The sequence below is a fragment of the Podarcis bocagei genome (assembly GCF_964188305.1).
Source record: "Podarcis bocagei genome assembly, chromosome: 17".
Classification (NCBI taxonomy): Eukaryota; Metazoa; Chordata; class Lepidosauria; order Squamata; family Lacertidae; genus Podarcis; species Podarcis bocagei.
In genome coordinates this window covers 4,753,184-4,772,250 of record NC_138143.1, presented here as the reverse complement: position 1 = coordinate 4,772,250, position 19,067 = coordinate 4,753,184, and the positions used below count along the sequence as shown (strand labels likewise).

General features: G+C 49.1%; 1 protein-coding gene across 1 annotated transcript; it reads right to left on the bottom strand.

Annotated features, from left to right (window-relative positions):
* Positions 1-95: 95 nt before the first annotated feature.
* Positions 96-17,438, bottom strand: GDI1 (GDP dissociation inhibitor 1). Its single transcript, XM_081177213.1, has 11 exons — positions 17,246-17,438; positions 12,178-12,285; positions 9,098-9,197; positions 8,381-8,515; positions 6,530-6,728; positions 6,039-6,170; positions 5,283-5,382; positions 4,237-4,408; positions 3,034-3,178; positions 1,790-1,844; positions 96-1,630 (listed from the first exon to the last, which is right to left on the bottom strand). The coding sequence occupies exons 1-11, from the start codon at positions 17,288-17,290 to the stop codon at positions 1,478-1,480; spliced, it is 1,344 nt and encodes a 447-aa protein (XP_081033339.1). The 5' UTR covers positions 17,291-17,438; the 3' UTR covers positions 96-1,477.
* Between the last annotated feature and the right edge of the window lie 1,629 nt (positions 17,439-19,067).

Genomic DNA, 19,067 nt, shown 5'->3' with positions numbered 1-19,067 from the left:
TACAAAAGCCTCCCTTCTCTACTTAGGAGGCAGCCTAAACGTGACCTCCCCTCCCCTCTCATTCCCACGGTGGTGGTACCAGACAAGAGCCAGAGTTAGACTAAGTGAATTTATTACTTTGAGACAATTGAGCAGCTGTGGGGTGGAGGGAGGTGACCCCTCATATCCCACTAGAGTTACAGACAGATTGTTAACCATAAAGCCAGCTTTGGCAGGAAGGAAGCCTCTGACACAAAACAGACCCCAGGCCTTTTTGCTCATGCCAGGGCCTAACCGCCCCCATCCAAACCTCGTTAATTATCAGGTGTGTCAACAAAAGTTTGACCTGCTTCATTAATAAGTTACAATAAGTTACAGCAGGTGGCAGCAAGTGGAAGGGGACAGAACCACCACCCTGTCCCTATGTCCAGCACACGAGAGACACATACACACACGCACACACACACACAAATCTCCCCCCACTTTAGGCTAAAGTAACTAAGAGGGAATTGAGGGGACAAAATGGACACAAGACAAACAAAGGCCTGTGAGAACCTGAAGTGGCAAGGTGGGGGAGGGGAGGGACTGGCCAGAGGGACAGCATGTGTGGAAAGAGGCGGTTCAGAGGGGCCCTTCACGCCCCCCCAAATCCTGTAGTGCTAGTCATTCCAGCCTCTTCTCAGCATACAGAAATGAAGATTCACACCATGATCATGATAAATATGGGAAGGAAGGAGGGCTGCGAGGGGAGGAATGTCTGTCACAAGTGAAGCAAGCAAGCTAATTCACTGGGATCAGAAATGGAAGGGGGGTGGAATTGTGAGGCACAGAAAATAACATGGGAGCTGAGAGGAGAGCAAAGTGGAAGAGATGAGGAAAGTTTGAGATTAGCAAAGGCCAAACTGCATGCTCCATGCAATTACATGCCTTTAAACCCCTGATGTCTGCTGCTTCTAGGAACAGATTTGTGATGGGGCAACTTGAAGTGGAAAAGTGACTAGTGTGCTTACTTCTGCCCGCTTTCAGATGTGTGTTTATCCTTACAAACATGAAGAGGGAAGGAGCTGCAGCAGAAGAGAGTGCCAAATCACCCAAGCCTGCTTTTTTCCCAGAAGTTGGTAGCCAGCAGAGGTTAAACGCATGCAATTGAATATAATACAAATCCCTGTTCTCTAAGAGAATGGGTTCCTAAAGAATTTCAGCTGCACCAACTCTGATGCAACCTCAGTTGTTGGGAGAGGGGGGAGGGGTCTTTCCCTTGTGAGCAGAAAGATATGAGATGGAGTGGAAAAATAAACTAGGAATGTCTTTTCTCCCTGCGGATTAAGGGGAATGGTCACAATTAAGAGAAATCAATCATAGCTGAATGACTATCTGGAAGAGCCAGTCTCAGATCAGGTGTGGGGTAAAGCCAGTCCCTAATATGGTCCCTTGCATGGGGAAAACCCAGGGGGAGGGAGGATGGGGAGGGGAGGGGAGAGAAAGAGAAGGGGAGTAATCACTGCTCATCCTCGCCAAAGACATCATTCTGGCGCCGTTTCATGCTCTCAAAGTCAAAGGGAGCCCCTGCCATGCGCCGGTAAATGTCTTTGATGTCGTCGCATGTTGTCTCAAAGTGGGTGGTGGCATCATATGACCGTGAGCAGAATACCTGCAGGGGAAATAGAGGCAAGAAAAACCACAGATGCATGAGATGGGCAATGGAAGATAAAGCAGCCAGAATCTTCTTTAAAGCCAGCTATGGACCATGCAGCAATGCTCTCCCTTCTCTACAACACTTCGGAACACCAAATACATTGTGGAATCTCACCTGACTTTCAGTTCCATCATCGGTAGGCTCATATATGTCACTGATGGCCACAAACCTATTAAAAAGGAAAGATGCTTATGAAAGTCTGAAGGGTTTGAAATAATGTTTAACTCCCCACACACTGCTTTTTCCTTTTCTGGTCAAACAGGCTTTGAAAGTTTTTGAAATAATAAGAGAGTAACCTGCAAATTCTGTTTACCACAGGCAAAAATGAGATTCACACACACCAGCAGCGATCCCTCTCTCAAAGCCGTTTCTCTGTTCCTTGCTACTGAGTTTCTGACTCAACCCTGCAGCTTGAAGAGCCATGAACTGGAGGGCCTAGCTAGCCCAAAGTCTCTAGCCCCAAAGTCTTTGTTTCCACTGCCTCAGCATCCTTCAGCAGGCCCTCTTCTATCAATTTATCTGAGCTTTTATCAGATCCAGCATAAACCTGTTTTAAACTTTCTATGTAATCCTGCATCTCCCTGCCCCTTGTTTCCTTCTATCTCATTATAGCCTCATTTATTTTTCTTTTTTAAACTGTTTTCTTATTTTATTCAGAGGCCTAGTGCATGGGTAGGCAAACTAAGGCCAAGGGGCTGGATCAAGCCCAATCACCTTCTAAATCTGGGCCGCGGACGGTCTGGGATTCAGCATGTTTTTACATGAGTAGAATGTGTCCTTTTATTTAAAGTGCATCTCTGGGTTATTTGTGGGGCATAGGAATTCGTTCATTCCCCCCACAAAAATATAGTCCGGCCCCCCACAAGGTCTGAGGGACAGTGGACTGGCCCCCTACTGAAAAGTCTGCTGACCCCTGGCCAAGTGTCTTGATTGTGCCACTTCAGACTGCAAGTAGGGCTTGCATGAGGGAACATTCCCACTCATCAAAAACTAGTATGTTAGGGAGTGACTAGGCTAGAATCTTCCTGCCATCATTTTTAAAAATCTGGAACAGCAGCCACTCACTCACAGTCCAGATATTAGTGATTGCTGCATCTCTTGACCTTGGATTTTCCTTCTTTACCCTATGTGGAAAATCTCCTAGAAATTACCATCTTTATCTTGAATGAAATGCAGCTGTGTCCAAGTATTTGAAGGCCCTTGTTATGTGTGTCCCCATTCCCTATCCTTTTAGATTGTGAACTGTAGGCAGGAAGTTCTGTGTCCTAAAGCAGAAATTGTGTCCTATGGCAATCACCATCAACATCATAATTCTAGAGACTAGTTCTGTTCCTCATGTTTTCCCCTGGCCCACTCACTTTTGGTCGACAGGCTCAAGAAGTTCCAGGGCTGGCTGCACTTCATTCTCAGGAGAGTCCGTCTCCACAGTAGTGCTGGCAATCGCAATGTACTTGCCCTGCGCAGCCACATTGTGGGCGGAGGAGATCAGGCAGACATAGATATCTGGGTAGGGAGGAAAAGGAAAGGGTCACAAGCCTGGTGGAAAAAAGCCCAAGCGAAGCAGCCTCCACCCGAACACATACGCCATACCAACATTATCATATACAGGATGCCAGAGAGTAAATGTGTGTGTTTTCATAACAAAGGAAAGGTCGGTAGCTCAGTGGCTGTAAAGTCCCCTGCCTGAAACCCTGGAGAGTTAGCCCTACTCATTGTTGAAATCCCGAGCCCATCATGAAGTTCACTTGGGCCATCCTAGTCCACAGAATTGTTACAAGATACAGAACTGGAAAAATGTGAGTATTATAATGCTCTTGGTACACTTCATATTCGTGATAGGGCAGGGGTCGGCAAACTAAGGCCAGCAGGCCGTATCCGGCCCAATTGCCCTCAGGATCCAGCCCGCGAACAGTTCTGCAATCGCTACTTGGATCGGCGCAATCCCTATTTTTTCCCCAGGTTCCACTCTTTTGTGATTTTTGCCCCTCCCTGCAGCGGCATCTCCTCCCTCCTCCCTCCCTCTTCCTGGCTTCTCCCCGCCCTGTGGAGGAAGGGGGCTGGGCTTTGATAGGAAGCCTCGCTGCCCGCCCGTCGGCCTCTCCCCATGGCCACACTGTGGGCTGGAGCTTGGCACACCTGCTGGCCCTGTGCCTGGGAAAGATGGCCCAAAAAAGAGAAGTGTCACCACTGCCACCGGCTCCCAACCAAGGCAGAGCGGTGGAGGAGGTAGGCAGGAGGAGGGGAGGGGCTGGGGGAGAGAGGGGGAGAGAGGGAAGCCCCCTCTACCGCGTGTGCGCTCCCCCGTACACAGTCCAGCCCGTCACTAGGTCTGGGGGACAGTGAACCGGCCCCCTCCAAAAAAGTTTGCTGACCCCTGGGATGTTGCTGGACTCCCCACTCCCATCTATCCCAATGGTCAGGGATGATGGGCCACTGGTCCTGAAGAGCTGCTGGTCCCCTGTCCCAGCTGTATATGATACTGTGGAAGAAGCCCCCAAACATTGAATCCTGCCTCCCCGTCCCCCAACTCTACCCAGAGCCCCATCTCCACCTGTACTCACCAGATTTGCGCCCCACTTGGTTCTGGGGGATGATGATTTGACAGGAGTTAGAGTCATTGGTGCCACGGATAGGGTGGCTCAGGATGCAGATGACACGCACCACCTTTCCTGCAGGGCGCACCCGATCTGGCACATAGCTGGGGTCGCAGATCAACTGCTTGCAGCGTGCCACCTGGAGTGGGGGAGTAAACGTTATGTAGAGGGACACTGGCAGACTTCCTTGGATGTTACTCCATGCAGTTAAAGGTTCGAAAGTCCCAAGTGTATAACTAAGAAGCTTGGCAGAAAGATGGTACATAAATTCCAAAAAATAAATAGAACAAAATGCTCCCTCCCCAAATTATGCTCCTGAAATGAAAGGGGGTGGGGGACCTTGAGAAGCCAGAACTGGATTTTTGTATGAAATGACTTTGAGATCAGTTCTGATGCTGAAAATAAATTCCAAGGTGCGCAGAGGCATCTTGTTCTATTCTAACACTACACTCACCTCTGAGGCACTGTTTTGCACTGCTAGCTCTGTTTGGTGGACCTCTGGGATTCCAGTAATCTTCCTTATGTTTTCCCATCTCTGCCCTTGCCCATATCGCTTGTCCTGGTTTGAGCCGGCAAAGTATGCAACAGAAGTGCCATGCAGCAAAAGTGCTTGCTAGGCTGTGCTGCCTTAGACTGCATTGGGAGGAATCACTTGTTTGAATTCGTCCCCATATCAAAAGCAACTAGCCAAAGATAGGGCTAGAGTAGGTTCATCTCACAAGCCACATACTCAGGCAGGAGAAAGGATGATGATTTCCCATTCCAATTGCTGCCAATCCACATGGACTAACAGAATCAGCTTACAGGCAGAGAAGGTGGGGGGAAAGTGGACCCTGGATGCAGATGAACAACGGTAACTCAAGCCTCTTGAAACAGGTAGTACCTCTTTAAAAGCCAGGTACTTCAGTTACGGAACAGTCTTCCGAGCACCATTGCTCCCAGGATGTAACTTGAGACACCCCCTTCCCAGCCTTTCTACCACAGGGGGTGAAAGGTCAGCTTCCCATTCTCACCTCGCCTTCAGATTTGACCCCGATGACCTTGCCACCTTCCATGACAATCTCATCCACTGGCTTGTTGAGCATGTAGGTGCCACCATAGATGGCGCTGAGCCTGCAGACATGAGATGGGTGGGTGGTGAAGGGCACTGACCACTCCCTCCTCAACCCCAACACACACCTCATGCAGTTCAGCTACAAGGGCAGAACTACTTTGCCAAAAGATGTAAGCAATCCTTTTCCCATTACTTTCATCCCTCTGTTAATTAACAAGTCAAACACTGATATCAAAATTGCTTGTTTTCTGTGACTGTGATCAAATATAATTGAGTTTCTTTAAAATCTCTACATTTTAAAGGTATTACCTAGTCCCTTATGCTTGTGAAAGCATGCAGATAGGATCTATGAAAAAGCGATCCAGGGGTTCAAGTTTCTGTGCTCCTCACATGCATTTGTTTCTCTCTTGGAGTAACATTTATGTTTCCTTGTACAGAATGTAAATGTGTCCATCACCCCAGAAAACCAGAGAACTCTGCAAAATCTTAGATACCAAGTTCAGAATAAAGCATACACATTTCTGCAGATTTTGCATATAACCTATTTGAAAGCTCACATGTAAAAGTTCAGAGTCTCAATATCCTGGAACAGAACTGGGTGGTGGTGATGGTGGAAATAGTAACTGTGACTGGACTCAATGCCCTTTCTTTCTACTAGTCTAAGGACCAAGGCAGGAGTTGCCCCATGTACTTGGAGCCCTAGGATATGGCATACCTGGCAAAGCCCTGGGGTAGTTCACCCAGACCATAAAGTGGGTAGAGATAGGGACTCTTCCCATAGCGAGCCAGGGATTCACTGTACAGTTTGATGCGATTGATGGTCTCCAAGCAGGGCTGATCCAAGTAGCTGTGAAAAGAGAAAACAGCCTGCCTCAGTCCCACCAAGAATGAACAACAGAAAGCAGAGGACAAGACAATTGGGAGTTTCCTAAGGGAAAGGTCAGGGCTGTCTTGTGGGCCTGAGGGAGCCAATGACCAGTTTCCCCTTTTTGCAGAGAAGGGGGAGAGTCCATAATTTTTCATAGGCGTTTTCCTTGGGCATCTCCCCCTGCCCACCCTGTTTCTAACAAGCCAATGTTGGACATCAGGTCACTCTCAGTTGACAAGGAGCTACTAAAATAACCACAGGATGTGGCACAGCTACATAGCCAGGGGACATAGAAAAAGCTGCACTCCCTGTTAGAAGGAGGGTTTAGGATCACTCACTCATCGGTGCGGTAGAGTGCCAGCGCATGACCTGTGAAGTCAATGACATCCTGGCCCAAGTCAAAACGTCGATAGACCTCGCGCATTGTGGTGCCGTGAGGATCCACCCCTTCCAATGTCTTCGAGTCGTTCTCATCAAAGTTTGCCACAAACACCAGGAACTTTCGGAAGCGCCGCTTCTCAAACATGCCCATGAGATCTAAAGGAGGAAGATGGGTTGGACTAGAGACAGCACACTGGAGAGTCACACTGAATTACCAGGGCCCTGGCTCAATGGAAGAGCATGTTTTGCACTAGGAAGGTACCAAGTTGAATCCCAGGCACCTCCAGCTAAAAGGATCTCAGGGGACAGGGTGCCACCAATGGAGTACAAGTTCGACATCTTCAAGGGAGGAGACACGGAGAGGGTCCTTCCAAACTTGGAGAAGAGTGGTGTAAAGGTTAGCCCCAAGTCACTCCCTGGACTCCAAAATTTTAGGTAACACTTAGAATGAATAAATTGTGGCAAAAATGTTCCTATTTAGGGCAAGCAATCTTGTACACTGCATGGCAATAAATAATGTGGGTCAAATAATCAAAAGGCACCTGTGAGCCCAAGTCCTCACCATAGCTGTCAACCTTCCCTTTTTTCGCGGGAAATTCCCTTATTCCAGCACCGTTTCCCGCTGCATCCCGCTGCTATCCCGGATTGTTAGATATCCCATAGACTGTCCCTGGGACAGGTGAGGCTGCTGATCCCTTATTTTCAAATCTGAAAGTTGACAGCTATGGTCCTCACCCACAGAGAAGGCTGCCCAATAGAAATCCTCCTGACTTTGCACCCTTCCTTCCTCTCAGCCTCTTCTGGGGGTGGGTAGTCCTGCTGTGTCTCTACACCAGGTGTGATTTAGATCAGTCAGTCACTCCTGGTGTGGTGATGAAGCAGAATTACTTGCCCCTCAAAGGATGCACGTCCACAGCAGTGACTCACAGACACACAGGGCACAGGGTCCTCCGAGAGCAGGCCCTTCTCAAAGAGCAAAGTTTTTCAGGTGCAAAGACTGAACTATACCTCCAACTTTAGGGTTTTTTGGGGGGGAGGGTTCAGTTATTAGAAGTTTTAAAAACTCTAGAATTATCTTGCCAATGTCATTATTATGGATGCCTTTAAATTATTTTATAGACATTTAGCACCATTCAAAACCGGCTAAAGTAATCATTCTGTCAACACAAGTATTTCGGCTTGCTAAGTGGAATCTTCCCCCCTCTTCTCCCCAGATATGCTGTTCCAAGGGTTCTCTGAAGCCCAGAGGAAGGAGAGCAGGGGAAGCTCTGGTGCGCAAGTAGCTTTTGCTTGTGGGACTCATTAGTTCAATCCTGCCCGAAATGCTTTGTCTGCTTCCTTGAGATTCCATTATCTACTATATATTTTGAAAAGTTGTTTGTCTGTTTGCTATGTGCTTAGATATCTCTTACGGTATTGTAACTAAATTTTGCATGATGGTTCCTGAGATCAAGGAGCAGGTTCTTGTTTGTGTTTGAATACAACTGGATGCCATTTTTAATCAAGATGGTGGACTGAAGTTTTCAAAACTACACTGATCCTTTAGTTTCTTAAATTTCTGAGCAGTATTGGCAATGAGGCTGCTAGTTGCATTATAAAGCAGGAAATTTATTTTAAACTAAAATTAATGCAGATAAGTATAGCTATGACGGTAAATGCAACAAACACTGAGGATCTGAGTTTGTTTGTTAATGAATGTTTCATTGCACGTTACTTTTTTGTACCTCAGTAATATATATTTATCACAAAAGGAATACAAAGGTCCCTGTGAGCCAGACACAGTACAGTTTTGCAAGAAATAGGCTTACTGGATGCCAGAGCCTCTGTCTCGGTCGACGGCACTTTGTAGATCTTTCCTGCCTTGTAGACAAAACTGCCTTCCACCACTTTGAAGTCTAGATAGCGTGTCACTTCCGTATACAGCAGCATTTTCACCAGCTGGCCTGCGTGGGGGAAGGAAAGCCTCATTTAGAGCCCTTCTACCTGCCACCATAGATAAGGGGTGCATTATATAGAGAGCCAGGATGAAGGTACAAGACCTGCCACTTTCTTGACGGTAAAGAGGTTTGGGTCTGACCAGTGTTTGGACAGGCGAACTGCGAGAACCATTTGTATACCACCTTAGGTTCCATAAAGAAAGAAATCCAGGATAGAAAAGCAAAGTAAATAAAATGCACCCAGTACAAAGGTTCACAGCAAATGATAGGTGAATAAGAGGGGAAATGCTTGCCAGATAAATGTGTGTAGCGCATACAGGCAGAGCTGTGAGGTGTGAGGGACAGAGCTCCATCAACTGCAGAGGGCCAATTTTGGCTGCTTGTTCTTCAGCGCCCGCCAATGATATGCAAAGTCCTCGCCCACTTCAATGAGCCAAGACGTCTCACGATACTATTATGTGGGCCTGTCCTGTGCCACTACAGACTGTCCTTCTAAAGTGATTCTTCAAGCTCATCTCACCCCTTTTTGAGTAAAACGAATGAAATCTCTGGCTAATAGACCAAGGGACAACAAGGGCATGGACTTACCATTGGCCATGAGGAATTTGGGGATAAGGTCAACATTCCAGTCCCGGCCACGCCCCATAGATTCAGGGGGGCCATCACCAATCTCAAAGCGCTTGTAGAGCTGGTAGTTGAGGAAAAAAAGTACATCACACACACTCATTCAGACAGGGCACTTCAATTAGAATATACATGTTATCCTAATACAGTGGTACCTCGCAAGACGAATGCCTCGCAAGACGGAAAACCCGCAAGACGAAAGGGTTTTCTGTTTTGGAGGCGCTTCGCAAGACGAATTTCCCTATGGGCTTGCATCGCAAGACGAAAGCCCATAGGGAAATGCTGGCGGTCGGGAGCAAAGACTTTCGCCCACAGCCGGCCTTCAGAAGAGGACCTCTTCTGAAGGCCGGCGGGGGGGCAAAAGTCTTTGCTCCCCCCTGCCTGCCTTCCAGGGAGAGCGGAGAAAGGCAGCGCGTTTCTCCGCTGTCCCGGACGGCTTTTGAAGGCACCTCTTCTGAAGCCTGCAGCCCGAAGCAGGGGGTGAGCTGCGGAGCCCGCCCCCTGCTTGGGGGAGATGCCGGCAAGCCTTGTGCGCAAGGCTTGGGGCGGCAGCCTGCATCCCGAAGCAGGGGGTGAGCTGTGGAGCCCGCCCCCTGCTTGGGGGAGATGTCGGCAAGCCTTGCGCGCAAGGCTTGGGGCGGCAGCCTGCACCCCGAAGCAGGGGGTGAGCTGCGGAGCCCGCCCCCTGCCTGGGGGAGATGCCGGCAAGCCTTGTGCGCAAGGCTTTGGGCGGCAGCCTGCACCCCGAAGCAGGGGGTGAGCTGCGGAGCCCGCCCCCTGCCTGGGGGAGATGTCAGCAAGCCTTGCGCGCAAGGCTTTGGGCGGCAGCCTGCACCCCGAAGCAGGGGGTGAGCTGCGGAGCCCGCCCCCTGCTTGGGGGAGATGCCGGCAAGCCTTGTGCGCAAGGCTTGGGGCGGCAGCCTGCATCCCGAAGCAGGGGGTGAGCTGCGGAGCCCGTCCTCTGCTTCGGGGAGATGCCGGCAAGCCTTGTGCGCAAGGCTTGGGGCGGCAGTCTGCATCCCGAAGCAGGGGGTATGCCGGCAAGTCTCCGCCAGCAGCGGCAGCGCTGCCGCTGCTGGCGGAGAGGTCCGCGTAGCCTGGGCGCGCTGCGCGCAGGCTTCGGCATGCCGGCAAGTCTCCGCCAGGAGCGGCAGCGCTGGCGCTGCTGGCGGAGAGGTCCGCGAAGCCTGGGCGCGCTGCGCGCAGGCTTCGGCATGCCGGCAAGTCTCCGCCAGCAGCGGCAGCGCTGCCGCTGCTGGCGGAGAGGTCCGCGAAGCCTTGGCCGGACAGCTTTTGAAGGCAGGCGGGGGGAGCAAAGACTTTCGCCCCCGCCAGCCTTCAGAAGAGGTCCAGGACCTCTTCTGAAGGCTGGCGGGGGGCAAAAGTCTTTGTCCCCCCTGCCTGCCTTCCCAGGGGCTTTTAAATCGCCCCGACAGCGGAGAAGTCCTCCGCTGTCCCGGGGCGATTTTAAAATGCTGGGGGTGGGAAGAAAAGCCCTTGTCCCCCCCCCCCCAGCCTTCAGAAGAGGTCGGGGGACAGACTGTCCCCGGACCTGGTCTGAAGTCGGTTTCCCTAGGAACGAATTAATTGATTTTCAATGCATTCCTATGGGAAACCGTGCATCGCAAGACGAAAAACTCGCAAGAAGAAAAAACTTGCGGAACGAATTAATTTCGTCTTGCGAGGCACCACTGTACAAATATATCAGTGCAACCAAACTCCAGGAGAAGAATCTATCTCAGCTGTGTCAGTCAGAGAAGCGTCAATTCAAAAAGGAGACCAGGATACTGCAGGAAGCAGCCCATCACCCCAAACCACTTCTCCTATCTTCCAGGCTCCCTGGTGCAAGTTATCTATAAAACACTAGAACTAGCAGGCAAACATTTACTTTGCCTTTTCACGCAGCTGAAAGGTGTATAGCTGGAAAGATTCTGGGAAGTGAAAAGATGCCGAATAGAATATTTATATGCTTTTCCTGAGCATTGTTCAGGGTGTATTTGATTTAAATCAGGCATAGGCAAACTCGGCCCTCCAGATGTTTTGGGACTACAACTCCCATCATCCCTGACCACTGGTCCTGTTAGCTAGGGATGATGGGAGTTGTAGTCCCAAAACACCTGGAGGGCCGAGTTTGCCTATACCTGATTTAAATCAAATTGATTTAAACAACAATTTAAATCACTAGTCAGTAAGACTTGATTTAATCATTATTTTTTACAGAAAGACTCATTCTTGCTGGTACAATCTTAATATTTACAACCAGATGAAGGTTTCATTTTTGGAATAATAAATTTTCAGAGTATTTTTTACAGTTGTATAAAAAATGACCAATTTGGTTATACTATTAGAAATACATTGACAGATAATTATGAAATGATGGTGAGGTTTAAAAAGTTAACTGTTTATATTTGGACAACTTTTCTGCTGTACTTTATTGGAAGCAGAAAAGTAATCATTTCCCTAATAGCAATTTAAACATTTTATTTAACTAAAACAGTAACATTATAGCATATGTACCCATGTTTGTTAACTGATGTGGTTAAACAATTTTTTAAAAAAAAAAATTACACTGAGTTTTAGCACACATGAAAAACTTAAAACAAATCCTGATGAATAGCTATAATGTAACTTAAACAGAAAAATATCTTTAGAAAGATTTTTCCTCCAAAAGCATTTTATTTTTAAAATCCAATTTAAATTTTAAAAAAATCCAATTTAAATCAATTAAAATTTTAAAAAATCCAATTTAAATTTAAAAAATCTGATTTTTTTAAAAAGCCATTTATTTTTATCCACCCTGGCATTGTTCAAAGCACTTTGCATACATTATAACAGAAAGTCTTACAAGAATGGGTGAATTACACCCTTATCACAGGTAAGGGAGTGGGATCAACAGGGAATGCCTTGGCTCCAGCCAACTATTGAGTTCAGGGCTGAGGAGAGATTTTAAATGGGAGATTTCCCACCTTAGCCATCAGAGCACACTTTCTCTTAGATCTAATCCAACAGAGGTATAAACACGCCCTATGTTCCTGGCTCCTTACCTCTTCCAGGGGGGTGATTGATGAGCTCTCGCCCCCGTAGTACGGATTCCGGTCCATGTGCAAGACCTTCTTGCCGTTCACAGACATGATGCCAGAAAGGATACATTCCTAGGACAGAAGGTGAGCAGGGTTATGGATGCCCTACGGCATGATTAGTTCAAAGTATCTCCCCACAGCGGACGCGAGTGGCGCTGTGGGTTAAACCACAGAGCCTAGGGCTTGCCGATCAGAAAGTCGGTGGTTCGAATCCCCACGATGATGGGTTGAGCTCCCGTTCCTCGGTCCCAGCTCCTGCCAACCTAGCAGTTCGAAAGCACATCAAAGTGCAAGTAGATAAATAGGTACCACTCCGGTGGGAAGGTAAACAGCGTTTCCGTGCGCTGCTCTGGTTCGTCAGAAGCGGCTTAGTCATGCTAGCCACATGACCCAGAAGCTGTACGCCGGCTCCCTCGGCCAGTAAAGCGAGATGAGCGCCGCAACCCCAGAGTCGTCCGCGACTGGACCTAATGGTCAGGGCTCCCTTTACCTATGTCCCCACAGCATGGTAGCTTTCACAGTGCAGGGTTGGGGAACCTGTGGCTCTCCCAATGATGTCGCCCTCCAACCTCAACAGCCGTAGCCAGCGCAGCCAATTGTCCCAACCACACCAGGACCAACGAGGACAAGCAACCAGATTTTAATTCTTTCTTGGTGAAGCAGTAGGTTACATCAGCAAGAGATATCCAGGAACACTCCCCGCTAACTAGATGTTTAGGCAACCTACGACGGCAGTCCTATGCTCTGTCTCAGATAGATAGCTCTTTCTTGAGGAGGGGGGATTCCAGGGGATTTCGAAGCCATGACCCCTTCTGTGAGCTTTGCAGACTCTCTAGGTTCCAGGACCTCCTTTGGCTGTTCTCTTGTCTCCTGCTCCTTTCCCCCTTGCTCTGGCTGCCCAGTCTCCCTCTCCTGACCCCCTTCTTTCTCTTCTGCTGGCAGCTGCCTCACAGGTGCTACAGAACCCCACAACCCACTAGTCCCTTCCCCTGGAGACTCCTCCTCCCATTCTGTCTTGTCTGCCTGCACATCCCCCCACTCCTACCCATCACTGCCACCACTGCCCTTTAAAGCCCTATGCGGCCTAGGACCCACGTACCAACAGGACCGCCTCTCCTGGCATGCCCAGCGGAGAACCTTAAGGTCCACAAATGACAACATTTTGGAGGTCCCAGGTCACAAGGTGGTTAGATTGATCTCAACTAGGGCCAGGGCCTTTTCAGTACTGGCCCCGACTTGGTGGAACACTCTTGTCACAAGAGACTAGGGCCCTGCGGGACTTGACATCTTTCTGCAGGGCCTGCAAGACAGAGCTGTTCCGCCTGGCCTTTGGTTTGGACTCAGTCTGACCTTTATGTTGCCCTCCCCTTATGGTCTTGATCTATTGGCTACTTTTAAAATGAGGCTGCATTTTAAATTGCATTTTAACCTGTATTTTAAATTGGTTTCCCCCCCTTATGTTTTTACTGTGATTTTGTTGGTGGTAGCGAGGGCAGGGTACAAATAAAATTTATTACTATTATTAGTAGTAGTAGTAATGCTCAGAGATACTGGGAGATGTTGTCCCAGAACACCAGGAGGATCACAGATTTCTCCACCCATTTTACATAGTCCTGGCATATCAAAATCAACACAAAAAAACAGGTTAAGAAGTACACACATGTATGTGAAGAAGGGGAATGAGTCTGAGGTTGTTATTTCCCCATGCCATGCCACTGCATGCTCCAAACCAGTATACAGGGGTGCTCAATTACGAACAGTGGAGCTGGCACCAGGCAGAAACTGGTCTCAAGGAAGTTTGGGGAAATGACAAGGGTTTCTGCACAAACAGAATCCACAGCAAGACTTGTACTGGGATTTTAGGGGTAGACAGCTACGGTGCAACTTACAAGGACCTAGGAGCCAAAGCTAAGGTCTGTAGAATGCTCTTGTTGGTTTCACCTCAGCAGCTTATAGCTATAATAAATACTTAAGGCAAAGTCTAAAGTCTAGCTGCTGTTGGGCGGGTAGATTTATGGATGGGTGAGTGAGAAAAGGAAGCTCAAAAGGGAGATTATCTACTCTCCCTGGCTGGATTCCACACCACCGCGGTAACATGTGGATACCTGAAATCACCAACTCCTTTGTGAAGCACATAGCAACATGCAAATTCCTATATAATCCATCCCACGCGCATAATTTCAACCAATTAAAGTTATTTGTTTTCAGTTTTCAGAGTGGCAGGATATTTGGCCACATGAAGGTGGCAATCGCGCTGCTCCTGCAATGCAGGTGGTAGACAATCTGTGGCCTAATTTCATGCAGTAACTGGTCCCTCCCCCAGCAGCCTACTGGAAGGGGGAGGGGAGAGAAAGAGAGGGGGTGAGGTGGCAGAGAGAGAAACACTGTAATGCAAGCACAAGCCTTATCATTTCAGCTCCGTGAAAGTTCTCAAATCAATTGCATAATGTATTATTAGTGATGTCACAGGCACTATTTTAATAGGCTCCTGGGACATTCATGCAACTCCATTCCACAATCATCTCTACCAGCTGTAGAAGAAATTACATTTCATTATAAGAATGAAATTGGTCTTTGAGTGCAAGGGAAATAGTGGATGATCCCAAAAACAGAAATGCTTCCATAAGTAGGATAGCTGGATACCACTCCACGGATGAATACTAACTGCATGTTTACTGTATTCTGAACTGGTCATTTGAAAAGGTGCGTCTATACTACAGACTTAAAACTGGCTGAACAGTTATTTCCTCCCCTTCAGAAAACCATGGTTCTATCAGGAGGACCAAACACTAACAAAGAATACTTTAGGCCACACTCTCACTTAAGCTACAGCTCCATGGCAGTAAAAGTAAGTTTGTGTGAATCTGCTGTTAATGAATTCCAAGTGGTGAAAGAGAGAGCAGCTTGCTTGCTTGCTACAAGAGGATGAAGGGCTTCTCATGGGATATGAGTTCGGACTCATCTAAGGACAAGCCTGGTTTGTGAGGCTAAGGTGGGAGGAGGAGCGGAAAACATTTTTCTCCTTAACAGATTCTGTCTTAATTGCTGCTCCATAACACGAGATAGGCTGGTTGCATAGTGAAGGGTCAGAGTTTAATGGAAGAACATGTCTTTTGCATACAAGAGGTTCCGGATTCAATCCCTGGCATCTCCACTTAAGAGCTAGAAACTAGAACTAGACAATTAGTAAGCTAGACAATCCAATCGCCAGACCCATTATAGGGCTGTTTTCTATGTTCCAGAAACATGGGAAATTCAGTTTAGCCCCCTACCAGACAGGGCTGCATGCAGAAGATTGAGAAAAAGCTGTGTGTGTTATGAATCAGAAAACATCATCCTTCTAAATTATAATTTCGGGGGGGGGGGTGGTGGAGCATGAACAGGGCAGAGTAGACAGTGCTCTCCACACTAAGGCCAGGAAACCACAAGAAAAAGAAGGGAGGGAGCTTGGAAAGATGCCAAACTGAGAGCTGCATCCCTTTGATGTTCCTGGGGAGAGGAGAGATAGAACAGAAGTTAAGTTCTGCAAAGCGCAATTAATATGTAGAAAAACATATGAATTACACAAAAAGAGGTGTCCAGCCACTTGTTGAGGGCAGGAAGAGGTGCCTACATTGGTTTCCAGAACAGGAAATCCCATCTTGCAGTAATGTGTAAAGAGGGACAAGTCAGTATTGGGGGGTGATGGTTAACGTTCCCCTGACAGGAGTAGGAGCAGGGAGGAAGTTTTTTTTTAACTCTGGGGGGAGAGAGAAGTCCATTCAGTTCTACTGAAAACCATAGATGGCCCAAAGCCAAGCTGATACAGTAAGAAGACACAGGGCTGCTAAGGAGCCTTGAAAGAAAAAAGACCAGGAAAGAAAACTTAACATCATGGAGACTGCAAGGGTCAAACAGTATGTGCTTCCTAGACTGCAAGGAATTGCAAGGGGAGATGCAGACTAACCACCTAAGAAGGAGAAGCATTTACTTTACTGGAGCAGATTTCTTTTTTTATAAATAAACCTGAAAGTTCAGAATGGGGAAAACACTGGCAGGGGGCTGCATTAATGAGAAAAACCAGGAAACTGCATACAGTACATGCAAGGTTTACCTCTGCACTTCGACCACATCTGCAGTAGGTACAGGGGCGCTCAGGACCAGGCATAGAACACCCTGCGCTTCAGACCCTTCAACCTTGGGTGCTGAAGGGGCAGACGGTTCACACTGGGACTGCAGGATTTGGACGTGCAGTTAAAGGACTGCACTGGAAGAGCTTGAAGGGATGCTGCCGAAGGGCTGGGGGGAGCGTAAGGAGCATGGGAACTGCAGCAGCGCCCCTTCCTCCCCCTATTGAGATGTAAAAGAGGGCAGGGTTGCTAACCGACCAGAAAACACACACAACTGGCCTGCCCCTCGAAGACCCTGTAGCTCGATCTCCACAAGGCGCAATAAATACGGTTTCCCTGCATTGTCACAAGGCGCTGCTAGATGCACAGCAGCCGCAGCCAGCTGATGGCTTGGCAACCCCCGAACGAAGGAGGGGCGCTGGGTGGGAGAAAGGGCCGGGCAAGGGCGCGGGCAAATGGGCGCCCATCGCCTTCAGAGGGCGGCTGATGGCGGCGCGTTGCATCCGAAGAGTTGCAAGCGGGGGCTCAAAGGCGCCTGCCGTCCAAGGCGGAGGGGAAACGGGGCGGTGCAAACGAGGCGGGCGCACCTCTGGGAGCAGCAGCTGCTAATCCGGGGGACAGGTGCAATAATGGTCTGGAATACGGAGGGGACGAGGAGGACGAGGCAGCAGCAGCAGCACGGAAGCAGAGAGAAAAGGTGCAATTATGTGCTGCTTCTGGAGCTGCGTTGCTGCAGCGAGAAAGGCCTCGTGGGCTGCGGGGAATTGCAAACCCCGCCCGGACATGGCAGGGATGCTGCTGCTGCTGCTGCGGGCGAGGGATGCAGGAGGCGAGCACGGGATGCAAGAGCAGCGAGGCGGGGCGGGCAGGGGTGCAAAGCCGGGGGCCGGGCGCGCGCGCGGGCGGGCGGGGTGGACACTCACGGTCAGGCCGGTGCCCAGCACGATCACGTCGTAGGCCTCGTCCATGGTGCCGGGTGCGGAGCCGCCGCCGCCGCCGCCCCCCCCCGCCCCGAGCGGAGCCAAGATGGGGCCGCAGAACGGGCAGCCCGGAGGAGGATCCCTCCGCCGCAAACGAGTCCCGGCAGAGGGATCCCTCCGCTACCGGGAACCGCCCCGCCGAGGTCCTTCTCCAGAAGCGCTATGTCGGGAGCGGGGGGTGGGCGAGGGATGCGCGAGCATCTCTCCTGCCTCAGCCCAGATGGTGCCTCCGCGAGAGAGAGGAGGAGGCACGCAACAAAACGAGTTCCGGCTCTGCTGCTCTTTCTTTTTCTGTCATTGCGGGGGGGGGGGGAGAGGAGAAGCTCGCAAACCCAGCGACCCCCCCCATCTCTCGTCCCCATGGCAACCGTGACAGCACCGTCGGGTTCTTGCGTCCGCCTCAGATAAACAAAAGCCGTATAGCTGAGAGGAAAACTCCCTCAGTCAGTGGAGTTTTGTCTGTCGCGGCGTGAAAAGTCATCCTCCTCGCCCCCCCCCCGCCCTGAAACGTCCCCAGAGGAAGGAAATCCCTTCGAAACTTATTCTCGGGGCTTGGAGGGGTTACTCCCGCCGAGGCAAATAGTTCTGTGCCTCATGAAACTCCTTGGTCAGGGTGGGCGCCCATTGCTGAGGGGGATGAAGGTGCCAACTTGAATAAAATATGGGGGGGGCAGGTAGGCCCCGTCCAATGGATCACATGACGCAATGCACGTACACTATTTGAATGGCAGTGCTCATCACCTTGGGGAGGGATAAAAGGCCCCCTCAAATATTTTCTTGGGGGGCCGGGGGTCGACGCCCCCTGGACCCTAGGAGTTTACTCCTGTGCGTCGAAGTGTTGCGGGCTATTTCAGTGTCTTCTTGCTGCTGTCCCTTATGGATCTGGGTCTGCGAGGGGGAAATCCTGTCGTTAAAACGGGCCCAGCTGCTCTACTTTCCTCGCTTTGACGACCCGCTAAACCGCCCCCCCCCCATGAGGTGTGCAATGGAGAATAGAGATCTTGTTACTTTTCCACGGTATTGTTAACAAAGGAATTTAGGGCAGGGTAGTCAGGATCGTCTCACAGCTTTGCAAAAGTGAGGAAAGTTATATTGTCATAATTCTTCCTTCTGAACACAAACAGAAAAGGACAACAGCCCCATTCTTCTTGGCATTCAATCATTTTCCTAGCCAAGTCCACCTTCAAATAAGCATCCTGGGGGCTCCAGCCCTCTCTTCCCTGCCAACAGAGGCTATCACACAGGTATTAGATAAGTGGACCTTGCTTGTAGCTCGCCGTGCCATTTAATATACTGTGGAATCTTTCATTTGGAAAATGGTAAGGTACACAGACCACTTACATACCCAAAATATATTTAGGGTTACAATGATTCATAAGAGTCCACTCTTCTTATGTCAATGTTGGCATTGCTTGCAAAACTGCTATAGGGTTGCATTTAAATAATACACAGCACTCCACTTTATATCATGAGTAAACTTTATCCTTTCTATACTGGTAAGGAAGCTAACCTTTTCCTACCTTCTGTAAAAGCCCACAGCCATACCTAAACTGAAGGAGCATGCCTTGTTAGTCTAGTTCTTTACATTTATTGATACCAGTTGGGTATCATTACGATGCAAAAGTTTAGAGGCACCAAGCTTATGCTAGTTGCTGAACAATATATTTATACTTTTGAAGATCTGAAACATATAGAAAACAAACACATTCTTACTGTGTGTTTGTTTGTGTGTATGCACACACCTATGTATCTATTATGATACCTT

What these genes read in the sequence shown, in the direction of transcription:
- GDI1 (XM_081177213.1), bottom strand. Translation starts at nt 17,290, where the DNA reads ATGGACGAGGCCTACGACGTGATCGTGCTGGGCACCGGCCTGACC. An exon ending in CAAATTCCTCATGGCCAATG is followed by an intron (nt 8,516 to 9,097) that starts GTAAGTCCATGC and finishes TCCCCCACGCAG; the next exon opens with GCCAGCTGGTGAAAATGCTG. An exon ending in GCACTCTACCGCACCGATGA is followed by an intron (nt 6,171 to 6,529) that starts GTGAGTGATCCT and finishes CTCTTTTCACAG; the next exon opens with CTACTTGGATCAGCCCTGCT.